The sequence below is a fragment of the Chanodichthys erythropterus genome, chromosome 21 (genome assembly GCF_024489055.1).
Source record: "Chanodichthys erythropterus isolate Z2021 chromosome 21, ASM2448905v1, whole genome shotgun sequence".
Classification (NCBI taxonomy): domain Eukaryota; kingdom Metazoa; phylum Chordata; class Actinopteri; order Cypriniformes; family Xenocyprididae; genus Chanodichthys; species Chanodichthys erythropterus.
The window spans coordinates 7101287-7121434 of NC_090241.1; the positions used below are offsets into that span (position 1 = coordinate 7101287).

Genomic DNA, 20148 nt, shown 5'->3' on the forward strand with positions numbered 1-20148 from the left:
ATTATTAAATGCATTAACGTTAACTAATGGAACCTTAATGTAAAGTGTTACCATTTTATTATATTTAAAGACTTCTGGGCTATTTAAATCTTAAATCCAAAACAACAGAACCTCTTAACATACAAGTCGCGCACTTATGAAACATCGTGAACCACAATTCATTGAAAAACACTTTCCTCTATTATATCCACATTAGTTCAATTTCAAGGGGAATCCTTTTTGTCCACTGTAACATCTCTAATTGCTCATTAGAGCGTCTGTTGCCTGTAGGCCCGCCTCTGATTGGACGAGCTTCTGCCGTCGGCGTCCTCTGATTGGCCACCGCGACCTCTCCGTCGCGCACGCCGTTTCCGGTGTCCGTGTGCGCGCAGGCTCAGTTCGCTCGTCTCCACTCTTTTATTTACTCTCTCTCATCTAAGATGGCTGTTCGGAGCTCCTGAGTCCCCCGAGCGTAGCGACCGAGGATGCTTGCGCCTCCAAAATCAACTTTCACCCGGCCATCCCTTCCCATGCGCATCCCGTGAGGTGTGGAGGGGACTCTAGCATCACTACAGCCTCCGAGCGCCCTTTCCATCCGGCTTGAAGCTCTTTAAATCAAGTTGTTTGGCGAAGTCAAGCCCCGCCACTGAGAGTGAGTGAGTGAGTGAGTGTCCAAGAGCACTGAACATCCAAATGGCCGAACCGAGAAAAGTGCAGTTTGTCACCCTGTCGGCCCTGGCCGGTGGTCCGGGTGCGGAGGGCAGGAGACGGCGGCTGGAGGAGGACGGAGCCGCCGAGATGAGTTTTGACAGAGAGGGCAGGATGAAGATGATGGGGACCGGGGTGACGACAGCGGGTGACCGCGGGGCTTTGATCGGGAAGAGAGACAGCGAAGAGCCCAAAGGAAAGACAGTACGCCTCAACCTGTGTCTGTCCGAGCCAAACGAGCAGTGTTCGGCCGAGTTTAACTACAGCGAGCTCATCCAGTCTCAACAGGTACAATAACTATCCGGACCACTTTAGAAAAGAGATTATGCAGGCGAACCTTTGCTTGTTATTATAAAGACACCTCTTGTTTGTTTTTTGCTGAGTTTGCTTATGCATTAGCCTGTTAGCTGAGGAGTTAAAAATAAAGTCCTCTTCAGGGGATCTTCGTCTTAATGGCAAGTGTAACATATGCTATGAGCGAGTGTGAAGCGCGATTAATTTTTATGAAGTGTCTCTATACTTTGTGCTTATAAACTTTGGAGCACTTTGTTGAGTATGTGACCTTTGTGGCCCTCAGGCCCCTCTGCGCCCAAATGGAGTTGAATGAGAGCTGAATTGCTGATAACTTAATTCAAGTGCTGTTCATGTTGCTTAGTAAACCTGGCCTTTGACATATGTCAAGTCATTTTTTTTTTTTTGTTAATTAAAAAAGTTTTGTAAATGAATTAATAAATGAACGCCACTTTTGAGAAATATAATTAAAATGACTTGCGATAAGGTCTTCTAGAAATAGCTGTTTTGTTCTACGTGAAGTGGGTCACCACCTCATGGGTGCCACCATATTGAGATCACATGACCAGCATTTTAAGTTTCTACTAATAATATACATTTTAATACTACTGCTACACAATATGAAAGTGGAGTCAACAGCAACACCAGTTCAAATAGAATCTGTTTTTTTTTTTTTTATACCATCTGCCACTTTAATTGCTTGAGCTCTTTAAATTCTGGTGGACTCTGATTGGCCGTCACTCTTTATTGTTCATTGTCCTGAAAGCAATTCCATTCCTCTGTGTCATTATCGTTGTGGTGTGGACTTCTCTATTCTCATAGAGTTAGAATGATTATTAAAACTTTAAAGTTAATGTCCTTGGTGTGAATGGGCCTAACGGGATAGTTCACGCCAAAATGAATATTGATAATCATATAGTTTCGTTATAAAATAGTGTTGTTTAATGCACAAAGAATACAATGGAAGTCGATGGGAATCAAAACTATTCCTTTTAGTGTAAATGGAAAAATAACATGTATAACATCGCAGTCATCAGCGTAATAAAGAATGATATTGATACAGAATATATTGTACAAATGCTGATCCACTAATCCGAACTGGAAAAATGTCCAAACTTGTTGGATTAATTTGGCTCACACGTTTTCCCTCCACAGGCCAAGAAGCATCCACCAAGTTCTAAGTCTTCCCTGGACCCGAACGATCCCTTTAATGATGACGAGAAAGAACGTCTGGAGGTTGAGGCACTGGCCAAAAAGTTTGAAAGCAAATATGTAAGTATTGCTCTATGATTTTAAGTTGCATTTTAAAATGTGTGGGCGCTCAAATGCCAAATGTCACGTTGCCGCTACCGCTGACGTCCTTACAGGGTAACGCAGGGAAAAAGAGGCGGAAAGATCGGATGCAGGATTTGATTGACATTGGCTTCGGCTATGATGAGAGTGACCCCTTCATAGACAACTCGGAAGCTGTGAGTGGGCACTTGCCATGGCAACAGACAGACATCACTATGGAGATGATCGATTGGCATTTAACATGCTGTTTACCAACTCTGCCTCATTGCTCTCTGAACTTAAGGGTGTTTTTCATATTCATGTCAGTGATGGATAGATGTATTTAGATTTATGTTATCGATAAGATTTGAAATGTGTGGTTTTGGAGTCATTTGTTGCATCATAGCGACCTTCAACTTTGACCTAACTTCAGCCAACAAACAGACTAACACATCTGTAAATCACTGTGTCTTCTTCCTGTCAGTATGATGAGCTTGTACCAGCCTCCCTGACCACCAAGCTTGGCGGATTCTACATTAATACGGGTACTTTGCAGTTCAGAGCTGCCTCTGAATCTGAGGGAGAGGACGGGGGGAAAGATGTAAAATCCAGGGTGAGTTTCCATGGTTTTTGCCAAGTGACCCTTTGTACAACTGGTTATAAATATCCGTGTCGGGTGATCCGATCAGAAGTGGTCAGTTGAGACAGATTGTCGTTTACATCTGGTTTTATCAGATTAAGTAGCAAAAACCCTTGGTCACATTCGACTACCTTCAAATGCGGTTTGAGTGATCAGATCACAAAACAATTTGGACTCCATTTACACCTCTATTTATAATATCTGTCTCAACTGACCACATGTGATCAAATCACCACAGATGGATGTTATTACCATTTGAAAGCAGGGCCACTAAATGTTATATAGACCTGTTAAAGAAACAGTTCACCCAAAAATTTAAATTGTATCAATTTACTCATTCTCATGTTGTTCCAAACCACTTTCATTCATCTTTCAAATACAAATTAAGATATTTTTAATGAAACCTGAGAGATTGCTACCTCTCCATGCATGCAAAACTCAACTCTTCAAAAACAAGCAGTTTAATACAAGTCTTTTGAAAAAACATGGTTGCTTTAATGATGCACAGATTTAATGTAGGCTTATATTCACGTGTAATCGTTGAGCACATACATAGACCACATTAAATATGATAATGACAGAAGCCCAATCATGCTTGATGCACGAGAACCAGTGAGGTTTGTTCTGATCATTTGTGTAAATAAAAGTCTAAATTAAATCTAAAATCTAAAAATACATCTGAACCCAAAAAAAAAAAAAAAAAAAAACTAAATTCAGTTAATCACATAAAGATTGTGTACCTTAAGACTATGAACATTTAACATTTTTGTTTGGCTAAAGTTGGGACAGGATGAGTGATGACAGAATTGTAATTTTTGGGTGAATATAATTTTTACACTGTCTACACCATATGTGTGCTGCACGACGCAACAAAAGCAAATAGAACCCATTATAATCAGTGATGCTGTCTACACTGGATGCGACATGACAAATTCCCATTGGTAAACTGATGCCTCATTCTACTTTTGATGTACTTCAAGTGCTCGCACTACTTCCAATGCAAATGACTAATGGATTGCAATGATCGCTTTGTTGTGTCCGGTGTGGACAGCTTCTAGTTGCGTCCAGTAGATGTGGTGTAAGAGTTTGTTTTTCATAAGACCCCATTTTTGATTTGTGTCTTGGATATGATTGTAGGATTGATGATTGTTTTCTGATTGTAGATGAGAGATGGAGAGGAACCACTGATAAAAAGAAGGAAGAAGAAAGATGGAACCAGTTTAGAGGAGAAAAAACCCAGAAAGAACAAAGTAGCCAAACAAGGGTGAGGAAAAAGTGCTTTTGTAAAAAGTAGTTTTATAAAACTACTTGTATAAATCAGGTCACATTAGTTTTCTTAAAGGTGAAGTGTTTGATTTGCAAGTAAGCCATTTGTAGACTGAAGTTTATTATTATGAATGCAGGTGTTTTTTACCTTTATATTACCTTACAGAGTGTCTGGTCTGAGCCTTCATCGTCCCGAGAAGAAGAAGAGGAAGAAACTGATGAAGGATTCGCTCTGTCTGGCTGCAATGCTCCGCCGTTTCACACGAGAGAAGGAAGAGATGCGGAAACGGGATGCCAGTGCGTCTCACTTGGGCCCTGGTCTCACCAGCACTCCCAACTCCAACAACCTGCTGCAAAACTCCCACCTCCACGGCAACGCCAACAACAGTGACCTTTCGCTAGCCGACTTGACGGCCGACCCCGCTATGATGACATTGCTTAATTCAGCCAATGAAAGCGAGCTTCAGGATATCATGCGTGACCTGGACTTTAGTTTTTTGGACGCAGGGCCTCAGATGCCCCCATCAGGCAGGGAGAACGGTCAGGTTGGGTTGGGTTCATCATCTGTGCACAAGATTGGAGGAGGGGGACTGAATCGAGGGCAGGCCAGTCTCATCTCTTTTCCACCTCTCCCCGATGGACTTCCAGCCCCCTTGATCAAGCGCATAGAGGACCTACGAGCTGTGAGTCCCGTTTTGGTTGTTTTTCTACGGCCCTCGTTTCAGTTAAACGGTGTCGTATGAAAAGTCAAAACCATACTGAGGCACAAAAATCCATCCTCAGTTCACAAAAAAATCCACGCTGAAAAAACGCTGTGTATGTCTCTAATGTTAGGCGACTGAAGTGTATTTTTAACAAGATCCCTTATGATTTCAGTCTGATCTTGTCAGTTTTAGTGGCACATTTCAGCACAGCCTGTTTTGTGAATCTCTCACATTGTAATGTAGGATTTGCAGAGAGACTGCTATTGAAGGATGTGGCAGTTCAAACTATATTGCAAACCCACAGCCCAAGTGAGAGCAAAGCAATGTAGGAGTGTGTATATAGAAGTCTTAGAAATTATTGCTTTTTCTAATAGGCCTGAATGGGAAAATGTATGAAATTACCTCTTTAAAGCCATTAGAAGTTTAAAGTCCATCCCAGCCTGTTTTGTGAGATCAGATACATTTATAGAATAAAGGGAACTGAATATAATACTGATGAATATTGACATAGATGCCAGTTATATAATCTGCATTACATCTAAATTTAAAATGTTATGCATTAAATGTTTTCACTGGAGGTAAATGCATAGAGGTACAGAGAGCAAATAATCCGCCCACAAATCCACTTCTCATTTTAAAAACACTTCAGGGACTTCATGTTCTGACAGTAATACCATTTTCCTCCCTAACTTGATATGTTTTATTTTTTTTTTTACTCAGGCATCGAGGCAATTTGATCAAGAAGGCAGAAAGAAATTCTTCACTCTGGATATGAATAATATCTTGCTGGAGTAAGTAAAATCTCATCTTGTTCTCATCCACAAAAGTCGTTTCTTGTTGTTGAGCATTTTCTTCTCATTCAGTATTGAGCTGCAGGTTCAGGAGCAACCCGCAAACGTGCGTTCGGAGGTCTACTCTCACCTGGAGGCCTTTGTGCCCTGTAACAAGGAAGCGCTACTCAAACGACTCAAGAAACTCAGCCTCAACATACAGGTGAAGGACTATACTATGCTTTCCCCTACCTAAAGAGGGTATTGAGATTTTACACTAAAACCAGAATGGTATTTGTTGCTTTCTCACAAACAATAATGATACAAGTAGTGTTGGAGTAGCTAAATGCCATGATACACCAAGTCGACGTAAAAGAACTAGCAGCGATGGAAGCCGACTGTGTTGTCGCTTTGTGTTGGCTGCGTCTCGGACAAAAAGCTGCGCTTGAACACACCAAAAGGACTGCAGTCAACTGTCAACTAGCACGTGCGTTCTGCATCTGCATGTAAGGAAATGACTGTCTATATCTGCAGGTATAAATAGTATATATATATTCGCCATTCAAAAAGGGAAACGGAATCTAGGACTGCAGATATACAAAGCAGCGCTTGCTTACCATTTTGAATATCAATCATGCTGATCATTTTCTTCCAGGTGGCTCATATTGTTATGAAAATATTTGCATATTGGAATGCTTAGGTAAGATGACGTAAAATTAGAACACCCTTCTGTCTGTGCCATTTTGACTTTGCTCACTTTCATCACTTTGGCTTTTATTCTCGTTCTCTGAGGCCCCTAAACACTTGCGGTTATCCTATGAGTCCGCACTTTTGTGACATTACACCGCTTTGACTGTCGGGAAGAAGTCTGCTGCAGAGCTAGCTTCAGTGTGGGCTTGGCAAAAGTGCACATTGAGGGTGCATATCAACCACAAAGGGGGCGCTCACGAGCAGCACCCTTCTGAAGCCTAAAATGACAAATGGGACACACTACAGTCTCTTGGGCAGCCACTGTAAAGCCACAAGACTGTAAGTGCATATGAAGTGTGCCATTTGGGATAGGGCCTGACTCGTTCGCTAAACTGAACAGCAGAGCGACCTCTCTCCCTGACGGTGCTGACACCGATTCAACATGCTCAATCGGCCAAAAACCCACCAACGAGGTCCAACTAGTGCTGACGGTGTGGAACACCACAAAAACTGGGGCAACCGATCATAGGCTTGGTGTGTCAGGGCCTTAAAAGGATAGTTCACCCAAAAATGAAAAATTGCTGTTAATTTACTCACCCTTAGGCCATCTAAGATGTAGGTGTCTTTTTTTTTTTTTTTTTTTTTTTTTTTTTTTTTTTAGTAGAACTGTAGAAGATTTTTAGCCGTGGTCCTTGATGATTCATATAATGCATGTCAATGGCTACCGTCACTTTGGGAGTCAAAAAACAGGCAAAACAAAAATTAATACCTGTGGCTCCTGACGATACATTGAGGTCGTATGATGCAAAACGACTGGTCTGTGCAAGAATCTGAACATGATTTTTAGGATAAAAATACAGCCTCGACAAATGTCGTGAGTGGCTAGTTTAACTACTTTAACTTATGAGTAGTCTGTAGCAGAAAGACTGTAAGACAGCCTATAGTTCCGAAGTAACATCCCCAACACTGGATACAACTTAAATCTCGCTAATGTGTCTGTGTTTTCCTCTTCTGCAGGATGACCGGCTGCGCACACCCTTGCTAAAGCTCAAACTGGCTGTGTGCAGCGTGATGCCAGAGCAGATCGCCAGATATAACATGGATTGCATGGCAAAAGCTGCTGCTAAGTAAGTAGTAATCTTTCCCAAGTTCCTTCCTGCTTTCATGATCTGCTTGTTTAGATTTGCGAAAGAAACTGTGAAGAAGGGCAAATGGATGACGTAGATATTTAGAAAAGGTCCACTGTGTGCATTACAGGCAACAAATAGAAGATGGAGAGAAGAATGGATCTGAGGATGATGATGAAGAGAAACCAGGAAAGAGGGTGATGGGACCACGGAAGAAGTTCATATGGGATGACAAACTCAGGTTTTGACTTTCACAAGTTAAAATCATTAATAATGAAGCAGAGAACACATCAGTTTTTTTTTTTTTTTTTTTTTTAAATGCCACTAATTGGTTGACAATGGCAGAAATTGAGGGTTATCCCATAAACATACATGTGTCTTGGTTTTCCCAGGACTCTGTTGTGTAACCTGGTGCGTGTGAAGCTGAGCTGTTATGAGCTAGAGCAGTGCTCTCTGTCTGTGGAGGACTATCTGAAAGCCTTCATGGAGAATGAAGTCAAGCCCCTCTGGCCCAAAGGCTGGATGCAGACCAGGTGTGTGTCTGACTGTGCCGGCGTTACCTTCTGCTGGAAAAATACCATGTGATTTAAAACTCTCCGTCTTTTTCAGGATGCTTTTTAAGGAGAGTCGTGCGGTACATGGTCATCTCACTGGCCTGTGAGTAGATCAGCCTTTTCATATATATTCAAGTTTGTTTCAAGTTCAATTTATTTATAAAACAACCTTGGTTGACCAAAGTGCAACCAAGTGTATATTCACACTGTTTGCAATCACCAAAGAGAACATGCATTGTGGGGAGTAGAGTCAGTTAGGTGACTGAATAAGCTGTCACTGCTTTAATCCAGGAAACTTTAATTTTTTTTGAACATGACTTATATAAAGAGCATATATCTCACTGGTGAGTTGCTGATGTGTAAAAACAAACAAACAAAAAAAAACATGTAAATTATTTGGCTAAAGATTAGCAATAAAGTGTGCCAGTGGTAACACTAATAATTTATAAACTTTGCATCCAAATAGAATGTTTCTTTTTCCTGGTTGGTTTATAAAAATCTGAATGATTTGCTGCAAAATAAGATAAAATATGTCCCAATTTACCCCTTGAAAAAACAAAGATTTCTACTGATTTGTTGAGAAGCTGTATTTCTAGCACCCCATGTTATAGATATTCTTCTAATTTCAGTTGATGGCAGACATCCTGAAATATAAATAGGGTGTGTGAGTGATCTCTCATGTTGTCTTGCCTAGAGGACAACACATTTAACCTCATCTTAGTCCAAAGGGACATCCCTTGAACTTAAATTGGTGCTTTTCTATGGCAGTGTTGGTTTGAGGGCAAATGTGCTTGGCTGTTGTGAAATTAGTGTCTAAATACAAAAATTATCCTGATGGTCCTAAAATAGGCTTCATGGGATTACATGGAGAATCTGTGTTTTAAGGCCTGTTCACATCAAAACTAATGTTCGGCGTTAAAGATCTGTCCAATTTTTGCATCTGAGTTTTCTGTCCAAAGCAAAAATGGCAGACGGGCTAAATGAAAATGCATATTTACCCTCTGACAGTAGGTGGCACTTATTAAAACCAAAAAAAACAAAAAAAAAAACATACCCCGGTACACAAAGCACTGCTCAACTATGACACACACTTGTCATGGAGAAGAAAGGAAGTCAAACAGTTTTTAAATATTTTCAAACAGCTGTTCAAAAAGAAACAACAGAAAGATGACCTCTGCTACTCACTTTTGCTTGGCAAAATAGGCTGTTCCTGAGCTCCACCAAGTAGAGGTCTGCATAGGATTGATTTTTTTTTTTTTTCAGTCCCGCTACTGCAAGATTGAGAACGAAAAACACTGAGAACGTCCAACTCTGCACCTGTAAATCTTTTATTTTTGTTGAGCAATAGATGAGTTACTTTTATTTTTAGATATTTATATTTTTCCCACAAGTCATTTCTTTCTCTAGCTTCCCGTGCACATGTCTGTTTCTTCCTCCCCACACCTACGCTCGGCAATTCAAAAGTTGTCCCATGCTGCACTCAGATGTGTTGGGTCTTATGAGAATGCAGACCTCTACCACCAAGTCATAGTTTTATGTTACAGCAGTGGCTGATGTGACCAAAAGTGCATCTCTTGTTTGGCCAGTTTTATTTGCAGTGCGATGGAGTGGATAAGAGATAAAAAATACCAGTCCATACAAAACTTAAGTCGCATTGGCAGCATGCAAGAGTTTGTGATGGTCTGAACAGATGCATTAACATTCAAATTGCAGTGTTTATCGCACCAAATATTTCTTGATGTGGACGGGCCTTTAAAGGATTAGATAAAATTTTAAATAAACTTTTAAATAAAATTTTCCTGATAATTCATTCACCCCCATGTCATCCAAGATGTTCATGTCTTTCTTTCGTCAGTCGAAAAGAAATGAAGGTTTTGATGAAAAACATTCCAGGATTATTCTCCTTTATAGTGAACTTCAATGGTCTCCAGACGGTTGAAGGTCAAAATTACGAAACGATTGGTTATTTTCAACTGCATGTACTTGATAAACACAAATTAATGGCTTGCACGTGCTTCTGCTTTCTGTATTCCTCAAAACGCTTACGCCGTATGTCCTACTCCTTCCCTATTCTCTTACAGAAAAAATGAAACTAGCACCACGTTTGTTCCATAAGTAGAATAGGGAAGGCGTAGGACATACAGCATAAGCGTTTTGGAGAATACGGAAAGCGGAAGCACGTGCAAGGCGATCATTTGTGTTTATAAAGTAACACGGTTGTATTTTTTTCGAAAATGACAGATCGTTTCACTAGATAAGACCCTTATTCCTCGTCTGGTATTGTTTAAAGCCCTTTAAAGCTGCACTGAAACAGTAATTTTGACCTTCAACCCTCTGGAGGACACTGAAGTCCACTATAAGGAGAAAAATCCTGGAATGTTTTCATCAAAAACCTTAATTTCTTTTCGACTGAAGAAAGAAAGACATGAGCATCTCTGATGACATGGGGGTGGGTAAATTATCAGGAAAATGTTATTTATAATAGGACTAATCCTTTAAACTACTTCAATATTGTTGATTTTTTTTTTTTTAATGCAACATTGTGATTGGTGAATTGTTGTTTCAACAGTGGCAAGAAAAGAATTGTTCCACCCCCAAAAGCTGCCAAAATTACGGTATAAAACTTCACATCATTATGTCCATATACTCAAATTCATCAGTTTTATATGTCCTCCTGTTGACTATGATGAGATTTCTAAGCTCTGTATTTTCTGTCGTTCCACCCATGATCTGCTCCAGGATGTGGGCTGGACACAGAGACCTGCTCCAGGTGTTGGATCCACCTCTGCCTTACCTGCCCCAGGGTGCAGACCGCCATCCTCTCCCTCTGAACCCATCTGCCTCTCGGATTCACTGGATGAGGATCTGGCGGCAAACTCTCTGGACTCCATTTCCCAGGCTCTTGCTCTCCTCAGTAATGCTGCCAAGGGCCTGACGCCAAACAACGGCGTTCCCGCCGCCTCTTCTCCCAGTGTCCCTGGATCCTCAACTGGAGTCGGCCACTACTCTTCTCCTCTGTCACATTCCACCCTTCCAGGAAAAATGGAGCCTTCTGGTATCTCTCTGGCGAATATGAGCAGTCTATCTACCTCTCCTTCCCTCACCACTCCTCTCACCGCATCTCCTTCAGCTTCCATGCGAGGCGAGACCTTTGGGATGCTAAAGGATGGCGGGTCTGTGCAGAGACACTTAGGAACACCAACTCACAGAGTTGGCATTTCAGGAATGAGCACAGCACAGTCTGCAAAACCCCGTCCACCCCCTACCGCCTCGCCCCTCTTGCCTCCTCAGCAGAGGCCATTTGGGACAATGGGAGTGAAGCTGGTTCAGACTCCGCCTCCTGGTGGACAAGCGAAAAACTGCGCTAACAAATCCGGTACTGGTGGCGGTACCGTGGTTTCCCAACAGCCTCGTGTGAATGCTCATCCTTCACAGATGAGCCCTCAGCAGTCTCCCCCTCCTACTCCTTCCTCTCCTTCTACCCTGCTGTCACAGACCAAGACAACCTCTATCCCACACAACCAGTCAAACTTCATCACGCCCATGCAGGCCACACTTACTAAGTCTTCCCACAGTAGCAGTTCTCCCATCATCAAACTCACACCACGACCCCCTGCTCCGACACCTCCTCCTTCATCCTCACCTTCTCCTTCATCAACTCCCTCTCTTGCCCACCCCAGACCTCAAATTATTCCCAGCTCGCACCAGTACAGCCCCAAGAGCCCGGCCTTTAGGCCGCCGTTTACCGCACAAGGAACTGGAATCGCATCTGGAGTCAAATCCGGATCGGGACAAGCCAGTTACAGTTTTGCAGGTGGACACAAATCCACCAGTCCGCCTGGCAGTGGAGCAAACAACACCATCTCCACCTCGATGGCCACTCCTATGTCTGCAGGGTGCCAGAATAGTAGCCCGTCCCCTTCAGCAGTACCAGCCAATCACAGCCAGCGGCAGAGGCCAGTGGGAGGGACTAGTCAGAGTGCCAAGTCTTCAACGAGTCGGGCATCAGCCATGACCCTGCCCTCTCCTCCTGTCTCCTCTCATCTGTCACAGGTGAGTCCAGCAGCCTCTATCACTCCAAACTTGCGCGTACTAAATGTCGAGTCATGCTAAACCTGTTTCTGCAGTTGCTAACTCTAAGTGGTAGCACTATACATTATACATTTGGCAGCTGTTTTTATGCAGAGTGACTTCAGTAGTTGGTTGCTTAGTAGATCAGTATGTGTTCCCTGAGAACACATTGCTTTGGCATTGTTAGTACTATGCTTTAAGTCTTTATTTTCTTATTGTACCTTATTTTCTTATTGTAGTTGCATTTAAATTGTAAAAAAAAATGGATTATTATTGATATTGGAATTATTGTGACATTGCAAAGTGTTTCATCTGCCATTTTTCTTTAAAGAAATTAAATTTCAGCATAATTGATTAACAATAATAGATGGTGACTTAGAATTTATGCAGACTTTTTTTTTTTTTTTACAGTAATTAGAACTAACTTTAGTGTAAGTAAACAACAGAAATGTTACTAATGAACATTCATTGTGGAACTGTGAAAGTATTTTGAGTCAGTTTCTTTGACTGATCTAAGTCAATACATAAATAATTACATCAAATCTTTGAATGAATTTAAATAGGGCTGTCAAATGATTAATCGCAATTAATATATATGAGTTATATGTGAGTGTACTGTGTGTAATTATTATGTATATATAAATACAAACACATTCATTTATATATTTGAGATATTTACAAGTATATGTATTTCTTTATATTTTTATATAATTTATATTATATATAAAAATATTTTTTACATAACATATTTCTCTTAAATATATACATTAATTTGTGTGTGTGTGTATGTGTATATATATATATATATATATAATATGCTCCCAGGGAAATTTAAATTTAGGGTTGTCAAACGATTAATCGCGATTAATCGTACACAAAATAAAAGTTTGAGTTTGCATAATATATGTGGGTGTACTGTGTGTAATTATTATATATATATATATATAATATATAATAATTACACACAGTACACCCACATATATTATGCAAACTCAAACTTTTATTTTGTGTACGATTAATCGCGATTAATCGTTTGACAACCCTAAATTTAAATTTCCCTGTGAGCAAATGTAGGAGCCTGTATTGATGTTAGTGAAGTGCATTTAGAACAGAGGATTGACACGTACATTATTGTTTGAAAGTTTGATTTTTTTTATTTATTTTTTTATTTTTATGTTTTTGAAAGTGTCACCAAGGCTGTATTTATTTAATCAAAAATACAGTAAAAAATAGCAATATTGTTAATCATTGCTACAATTAAAATATCTGATTTCTATTTTAATATATTGTAGTAGTGTAATTTATTCCTGTGATGGTAAAGTGGAATTTCAGCATTTCTTATTATCAATGATGAAAACAGTTAAAACAATTAATATTTTTGTGGAAAGTTAGACTTTTTGTTCAGGATTCTTTGAATAGAAAGTTTAAAAGAACAGCATTTATTTCAAATAGTAATGATTTTTACATAGTTCCATAAAATTCTGTTTCTTTTGAACAATTCAGTGCATCCTTTCCAAGTAAAAGTGTTAATTTCTTAAAAAGTTTTGAATGGTTGTGTAGTTTAATCTATACGATGCACTTATTTAAAGATTTGGAAAAATGCATCTTGTGTCACACAACCTTTCACCGTATTTGTGAATAATTTCCATAAAATCATTTTTAAAACTTTCCAAACACACAGGACCTATAATAGAAACGAGCGAAAGTTTGTCTGAAAAAATGGACAGACGACAATAGTTAGAATTTGTCAGTGACCGTTCTAAAGCGGGGCTTAGCCAAAGATCATTTATTTGTGAGAATTTTTTTGCAAATATACTTTAATTTTGTTATTCAGTTTATTCAGATGCCAAACAATTCATTCAGCCATCTAAACCTTTTTTCTCCAGTATTTTGTAACCATTAATCAAGCCCTTTTTTCCTTCAGGTGTCTTCATCTTCAGGAAGTAACCTCTTGGGCTCGGTGCCCCCCTCCCTCCCCCTGGGTTTTGGGATGCTCGGGGGTCTAGTGCCTGTTTCTTTACCCTTCCAGTTCCCGTCGCTCCTCAACTTCAACCCCACAGGCCCTGGAGTTCCTGGCTGCAGCAACATGGGGGCTTCACCCGCTACCAACTCAGGATACACCCTGGCCCAGAGTGAGTGTCTGCACCCTCAGCGGATCCGCGCTCATGCGTTCTGTGCTTCTGTGTTCACGTGTATCGTGTTTGCCGTGTTTATGTAATGTGGCTAGAGTTTTTCTGTCTCCCCCTAATGTTTTTTCAATTTTCCTTCTTTTCTTCCTCTTTCTCCACATCACATCCTGTTTTGGTGATTGCATTTCTTCCATCTCATTTGCTCCTGGATTGCTGTGCACTGTGTCCCTCTTTCTTTCCTGCTGTCCCCCAGATCTGTTTAAGAGTCTGCAGCCAGGGTCTCAGGTTGCTCTACCTCCTCACTTGCAGCTTGCTTTCTCAGGTAAATGCTGCAAAAACCCTCCGCCTCACTGTCGCTCTCTCTTAGATTTAGGCTGTTGATGTTGACCCACCCTTTACTCCCCTTTGCTTGTTTCAATCCCCTTTTGTGTTTCATTATTGCGATATTAGCTCTGTTCCAAAACCTAGTGAATTAATCACTGTCTACATTGGCAGCTACCTTCTGAGGGACCTCATTTGAAACCCTCTTCTTCAGAGTGGCATCGGCACAGACTGTGATGACTGTGTGTTTTCAGTTTCATTTGCAGCAGTTTGCACGTCGGCTTGCTGAACAGATACTCAGCTTCTCCTCTGTGGCGAGCCATACAGTATCTGCAGCAGTGCTGTCATATGTATAACATGCTCTCACACATTTATTTTTTTTTGGGAGGAATAAAATTTTCATATACATATACCACATGTGGTTTAACAACCAGATGGATTTACACTTGTCCAGTTTAATTTGGAATGCGTCTCAAACCAGTGATTGGATTTAAATCAGTCTCAAAATGGTTTCTATGACTTTATGTCTCATAGTTACTCCCAATTTCAATCAAAAATCGCATACAATCAGGAGAGCATGAGGGCGGGCTCTATCGGCAAGCTCCCGTCACAACAAAATGGACATAAAGTACATAAATCAAATTCAAATTCATGAATATTACACCTTTTAACATTATTAAAAATACATAGTTACTGAAAATGTTTTGTCATAGAATACACTTTTCTGTTCACAATGACAGTTTGAACGTTCTTGTTTCCTTTAATTTATTTTGAAGATCTGTGTCGTGACCGATTGCTGTAGCTCAAGCGGTTCGTGAACCGATCGTCTCTTCCTACTAGTTAATTTATAGCATCAAATAAACATGAATGAACATGAGAAGGAATGTTTAAAATGCGGAAAGACGTCAGTACACACCATTTTTCAAGTTCAAGTCGACCGAGGTTAATCCTCTAACTCCTGTTTTGTCGGATAAAATGGCAGATTTGGCATTATGATTGGTTGGATCATTTGTCAATCAAACTCCTGGAGAAGGGTCAATAAAGTACCTCAGGGATGACGCGTTTTTGTAGGCCAACCCGGAAGTTAGCAGCGCACGGGTTCCCTCGGTTGAAAGCCTATGCGTTTTTCCCATAGACTATAGGAAAATCACAGAAAAGTTCTAATCAAGTTAAAACAACATAAATACATTTTTAAGCCTAACTAAAGTCGTCAGATATAGAAGGCTAACAGTAGACTATAAACGGACTACAGCACACCATGGTCGCGGATCAACGTCGTCACCACCAAGCTTCCTCAAACTGTATTTAAAAAAACAACATTATTTAAAAACATGTTCGCTGATTATGATCTGCGCTGTGTATGAATACTTATCCACTTTTTCATGAGAAATGTTGTTCAAATGTCCCGTTTTTAATGATGACGTCTAAAGTCCCCGCCAAAGGAAGTAGTCCCTTTTAGCAATTTGTTAGCAACCGCCGTTTTTAAGACACAATAAAGGTTTAAAAAATCACAAGCAGGTTATAACTGGTGTGTTTTATGTCATAGATCAAAACGTGAAAATATTTTTGTTAACCACAGACCTTATTTCAGGCGATTTAGCAAAAACCCATAGACTTTACGACGTTGGAACCGGAAGTCCTAAAATGCTAACTCGCTTCCGGGTTTTGCCTTCAAAAATGCGTCATCCCTGGGGCACTCTATTGTCCGTTGTTGCTTTCAGTATGGCTGTAAAATACACACAATGACATTAGACGCCTTTAACATTAAATAAAGTACATTAACAGTACCTGAGATCATTGCCATACTTTTTGGTGTTGGTCCAGCCATGACGTCACAGAAAAATAGAAGCATTTTGAAGCCAAAATAAAGCATCCATTCATAATAAAAGTAATCCATACGACTCTGGGGGGTTAATAAAGGCCTACTGAAGTGAAGCGATGCGTTTTTGTTATATTTAAAACTTTATAAATTCAAATAACTAGCTTCCAGCGGACGACCGTACGCAGAATGTGCAAGTCGATTTGCGCCAAATGAGTAACCCTCTGATGCGATTTATGGTGCAGGATGTAGGAGTGTTGTAAGTTTAGACACCTCCTAGAAGATTTTTATTTTTATTTTATTTTTTCATTTTTGGGTGAGCTATCCCTTTAACATGGAAAAGATACCTTTTATCGCGTGGCGTTGTGTTTGGTAAAGGACTCTACTAAGGCTGGGTACTGACTCAGATTTCACACATTCGATTCCAATTCACAGTTGATTCATTTTGAAATATTTCAGGTGCAGTACATGTCAGTTTTTCTTAAGGAAAACTTTAAGATTCCACAATAAGATGTGTTAACTTTAGTTAATATATTAACAATGAACAATACACTACTATTAATCTTTGTTTATTTCATAAAATACAATTGTTCTCTGTTAGTTCATGTTAGCTGAAGTCCAGCAGGAACAAATACAACTTCTTGATTTTAGTAATGTATTATTTAAATTCTCATTCATCATTAACTAAGATTAATACGGACAATTTTCTGTCAAATATCAAATAAAATGTTTTCTTGTAATCTTTTATTATCCCGTCTCAATTCACAAGCTACGGCCAGAATCCTTTTCACGGGTTACGGTTTGGAACAGAAACGTTGACATCTCTCTAGGGTTTGGAACAGATCATTTGTTCTGTCATTTGAAATGCAGATTTTGTACTGAACTGAAATCCTTTACTGCACCATGACCGAAGAGTTTGTCTCGATTTTTCTTCAGATGCAAACCAAAGTCAGGGGGGAGACACGAAGAGGAAGACCCACTGACCACCAGAACCAGAATGTACAATTCGACACCATTGGTGACGGATGTTTTCAGCTGCTCAGATTCTCAACTGAAAAGTTCGAATTATGGATGGACACCTTCTGCGCTTTCATTCAGACGGAACTTCATTAACTACCCTTCTTCAATTAACGTCATTCTGCTTTTAATCGATCAGTGTTCTGGATGATTGGAGCGAGCCGGGCGCTTTTTAATTTTTTTTTGTTGTTGTCCGTCAACATGTTTACACAAGACCTTAATCACTGTGGACATAGAGCTAGACGTGAGAGGAGTACGAGACAAAGCAACATAATTTCTATTTAAGTTAATGTCGGCTGGAAACGTGCATTCCCGTGTTTATTTTCTTAGTAGATTTTTGTTAAACTCCTAAAGGGATGTGGTAGTCCAACCGTTTCCTTCTACAGACTGTTAGAATAGTAGCTGTTAATAATACATATGGGTAAATTATTTATAATTTTTGACAGGGACATATTATGATGTTTAAGTGTATTAGTAGAATAAAATGGGTATGTATATAAAATATACATAAATATTATGTGATATATTTTCTTTCAAGGTCAGTATGTATGATCTGTGCGTGCAGATGTCTTGCTGTCTTTGGTGCTGCGTATCTCACTGGACCTTGTGAAAGAAAAAAAACGTTCTTTTATGGATGAATGAATCATGTGTGAAAGCTTTTCATAGAGAAAAATTATAAGATTATAGCCTACTTGAACTTTCAGTTTAGTTTTGCTTAATATCAGTACAAGAACTCCCAAGACTTTCAATAAAACGCCTTAGTTTGTAAGTTTGAATAACTATGCAGGACTGTAAATGCTTCAATGCAAAGTAAGCTATTGCTTAGAGCTCCACTTTTAACCATTAGTTGTGTTTGTGTGTTTTCTGAGTGGAGAAGATTCCTTTGTGTGTTTGATGGGTTTGTCTTACTACATCTGTCTGGTCTCTTCTGCCCCGATACCTCACTGGACAGTTAGTTCTTCCTTCGATGTCTCTGTTCCATTTCATCCTGTCTCATCACCACTTCTTTCACTAAATATCCTTCAAAATGTCTGGCACCGCTCACCTGCATCTTATGACTGTGTTAAAATGAGAAATGGCACCAAAGATGACAGCATTCGCTCAGAGTTTGCAAGCAACGGGTCAGGTGTCGGTTTGTGCTCGGTGTAACATCCTGTAACTATTTGTTGGCCAAGCTAAATGTGTGGTCTCTGGTTGTCTCTGTGGACGTTGTGATGGACAGACTTTTAAAATGGAATTTTATATATTGCTTTATTTTATTTTCTAAAAATGCTGAATTGGGTGCTCTGATGCTCACCTTGAAGAAAAATTCTTATTTGGGTAGATTATTTTTGTCTTGATTCTGGAATTAAAATGCTGTCATTTTTGTTTCAAGTACAAGCTCTAAAAATTAATTCAATAAAAAAAATTGGCGGAGGTGGTGATGTTACTAGCTTAAGTGAGGAATGCGTTAGTTTACAAGGCTTTAATATTCATGGTCAATCAATATACCAGCCAGGATGATTCATTAGGCTATTTGGCCATTTCGAAGTTAGCAGCCTTGACTACCCGTACATGAATAGCAGGTACAAATACACATTATTATTAAATTCAGAAATTCAGTAAATAACCCATTAAATTGTGTATATCTATATATATATATATAGAGAGAGAGAGATAGATAGATAGATAGATAGATAGATATTTTATATATATAAAATATGACTGTCCTGCAGAGTTTCGCTCCAAACAGCTGGTTCAAGTGTGTTTAATTAGGGTTGAAGCTAAACTCTGCAGGACAGTGGCCCTCCAGGACTGAGTTTAGACACCCCGGTTATATACAAACAGATGTGTCCATACAGACACACACACACACACACACACACACACACACACGCTTTTGTGAATTATGGGGACATTCTATATGCGCAATGGTTTTTATACTGGACAAACTAGATCACAAAAACACCCATAATATAACAATATAATATACACATGGGGCCTCATTTATAAAGTGTGCGTACGCTTAAATCCACTCCAACGCTAATTTTTATAAAAACGGTCTTTGACGTGGAAAAGTGTTTATAGCGCCACATCCGAGTCTGAGCAGACGTACACACTTCTTGTCAGATTACTGCAGGTTTTTGTAAATCTAATCTATGCTTGCAGCTCGCCATTCTAAATGAAAGGATTTGGACGATGACTAGTGTTCTTTTATATGTAAATGACATTGTGTCGTTTACAATACGGAGAACTGAAACTATTCAGCTGCGTGCAAGATCAGGATCATTTGTGATTTATAGATTTCACATCTGAAAGAGGCGTACGCTCGTTTCCTGTGTGTGTGTACGTTCATTCTATGAATCACATGGATGCACATCTGAGAAATTAATAAAGTAAGATCAAATTTAGGACGGTTTCTGCGCAACATTGCATAAATGAGGCCTAAAAAAGGGTTTTCAAGCGTCAAAATAAGTAATACAGCTTTGAATTGTTTTAAATGCATCAGAATCGGTCCTGTTTTTTTTTTTTTTTCCTGAGCAAAAAATAAATATACATTTTTACCATGTTTTACAGAAGACACCCACTAAAATGTCATTCAGTGAAACAATCTGGTCAGGGATATTTACAACAAAAAATCTATGCCATTACCCCAAATGCTAATTACTTGTAATTTTACATTTTTAAACTTTGCCACATTTTAAAGCAAGAATATTTTAATCATTTAAATGCAATAAAATTTAGTATGCTCACTTATGTATTTTAATACATACAGGTCAGAATGTTTTTTTTCTTCAATTTTTACATAAA

The 20148-nt window shown here is 39.5% G+C and overlaps 1 protein-coding gene across 3 annotated transcripts; it reads left to right on the top strand.

The window, feature by feature from the left end:
- The first annotated feature begins 376 nt into the window (after positions 1–376).
- Positions 377–18809, top strand: ubn2a (ubinuclein 2a). Of its 3 annotated transcripts, XM_067374091.1 has the most exons (17): positions 377–975; positions 2134–2250; positions 2346–2447; positions 2735–2863; positions 4054–4154; positions 4323–4839; positions 5581–5651; positions 5724–5853; positions 7338–7447; positions 7578–7688; positions 7840–7980; positions 8057–8104; positions 10571–10616; positions 10741–12054; positions 13997–14204; positions 14455–14523; positions 17278–18809. In XM_067374091.1, the coding sequence occupies exons 1-17, from the start codon at positions 673–675 to the stop codon at positions 17322–17324; spliced, it is 3564 nt and encodes a 1187-aa protein (XP_067230192.1). In that variant the 5' UTR covers positions 377–672; the 3' UTR covers positions 17325–18809. The 3 variants fall into 3 exon arrangements, with proteins under 3 accessions (XP_067230192.1, XP_067230194.1, XP_067230193.1); XM_067374093.1 differs by lacking the exon at positions 2346–2447 and having other exon boundaries at positions 17278–18808; XM_067374092.1 differs by lacking the exon at positions 14455–14523 and having other exon boundaries at positions 17278–18807.
- The last annotated feature ends 1339 nt before the right edge of the window (positions 18810–20148 follow it).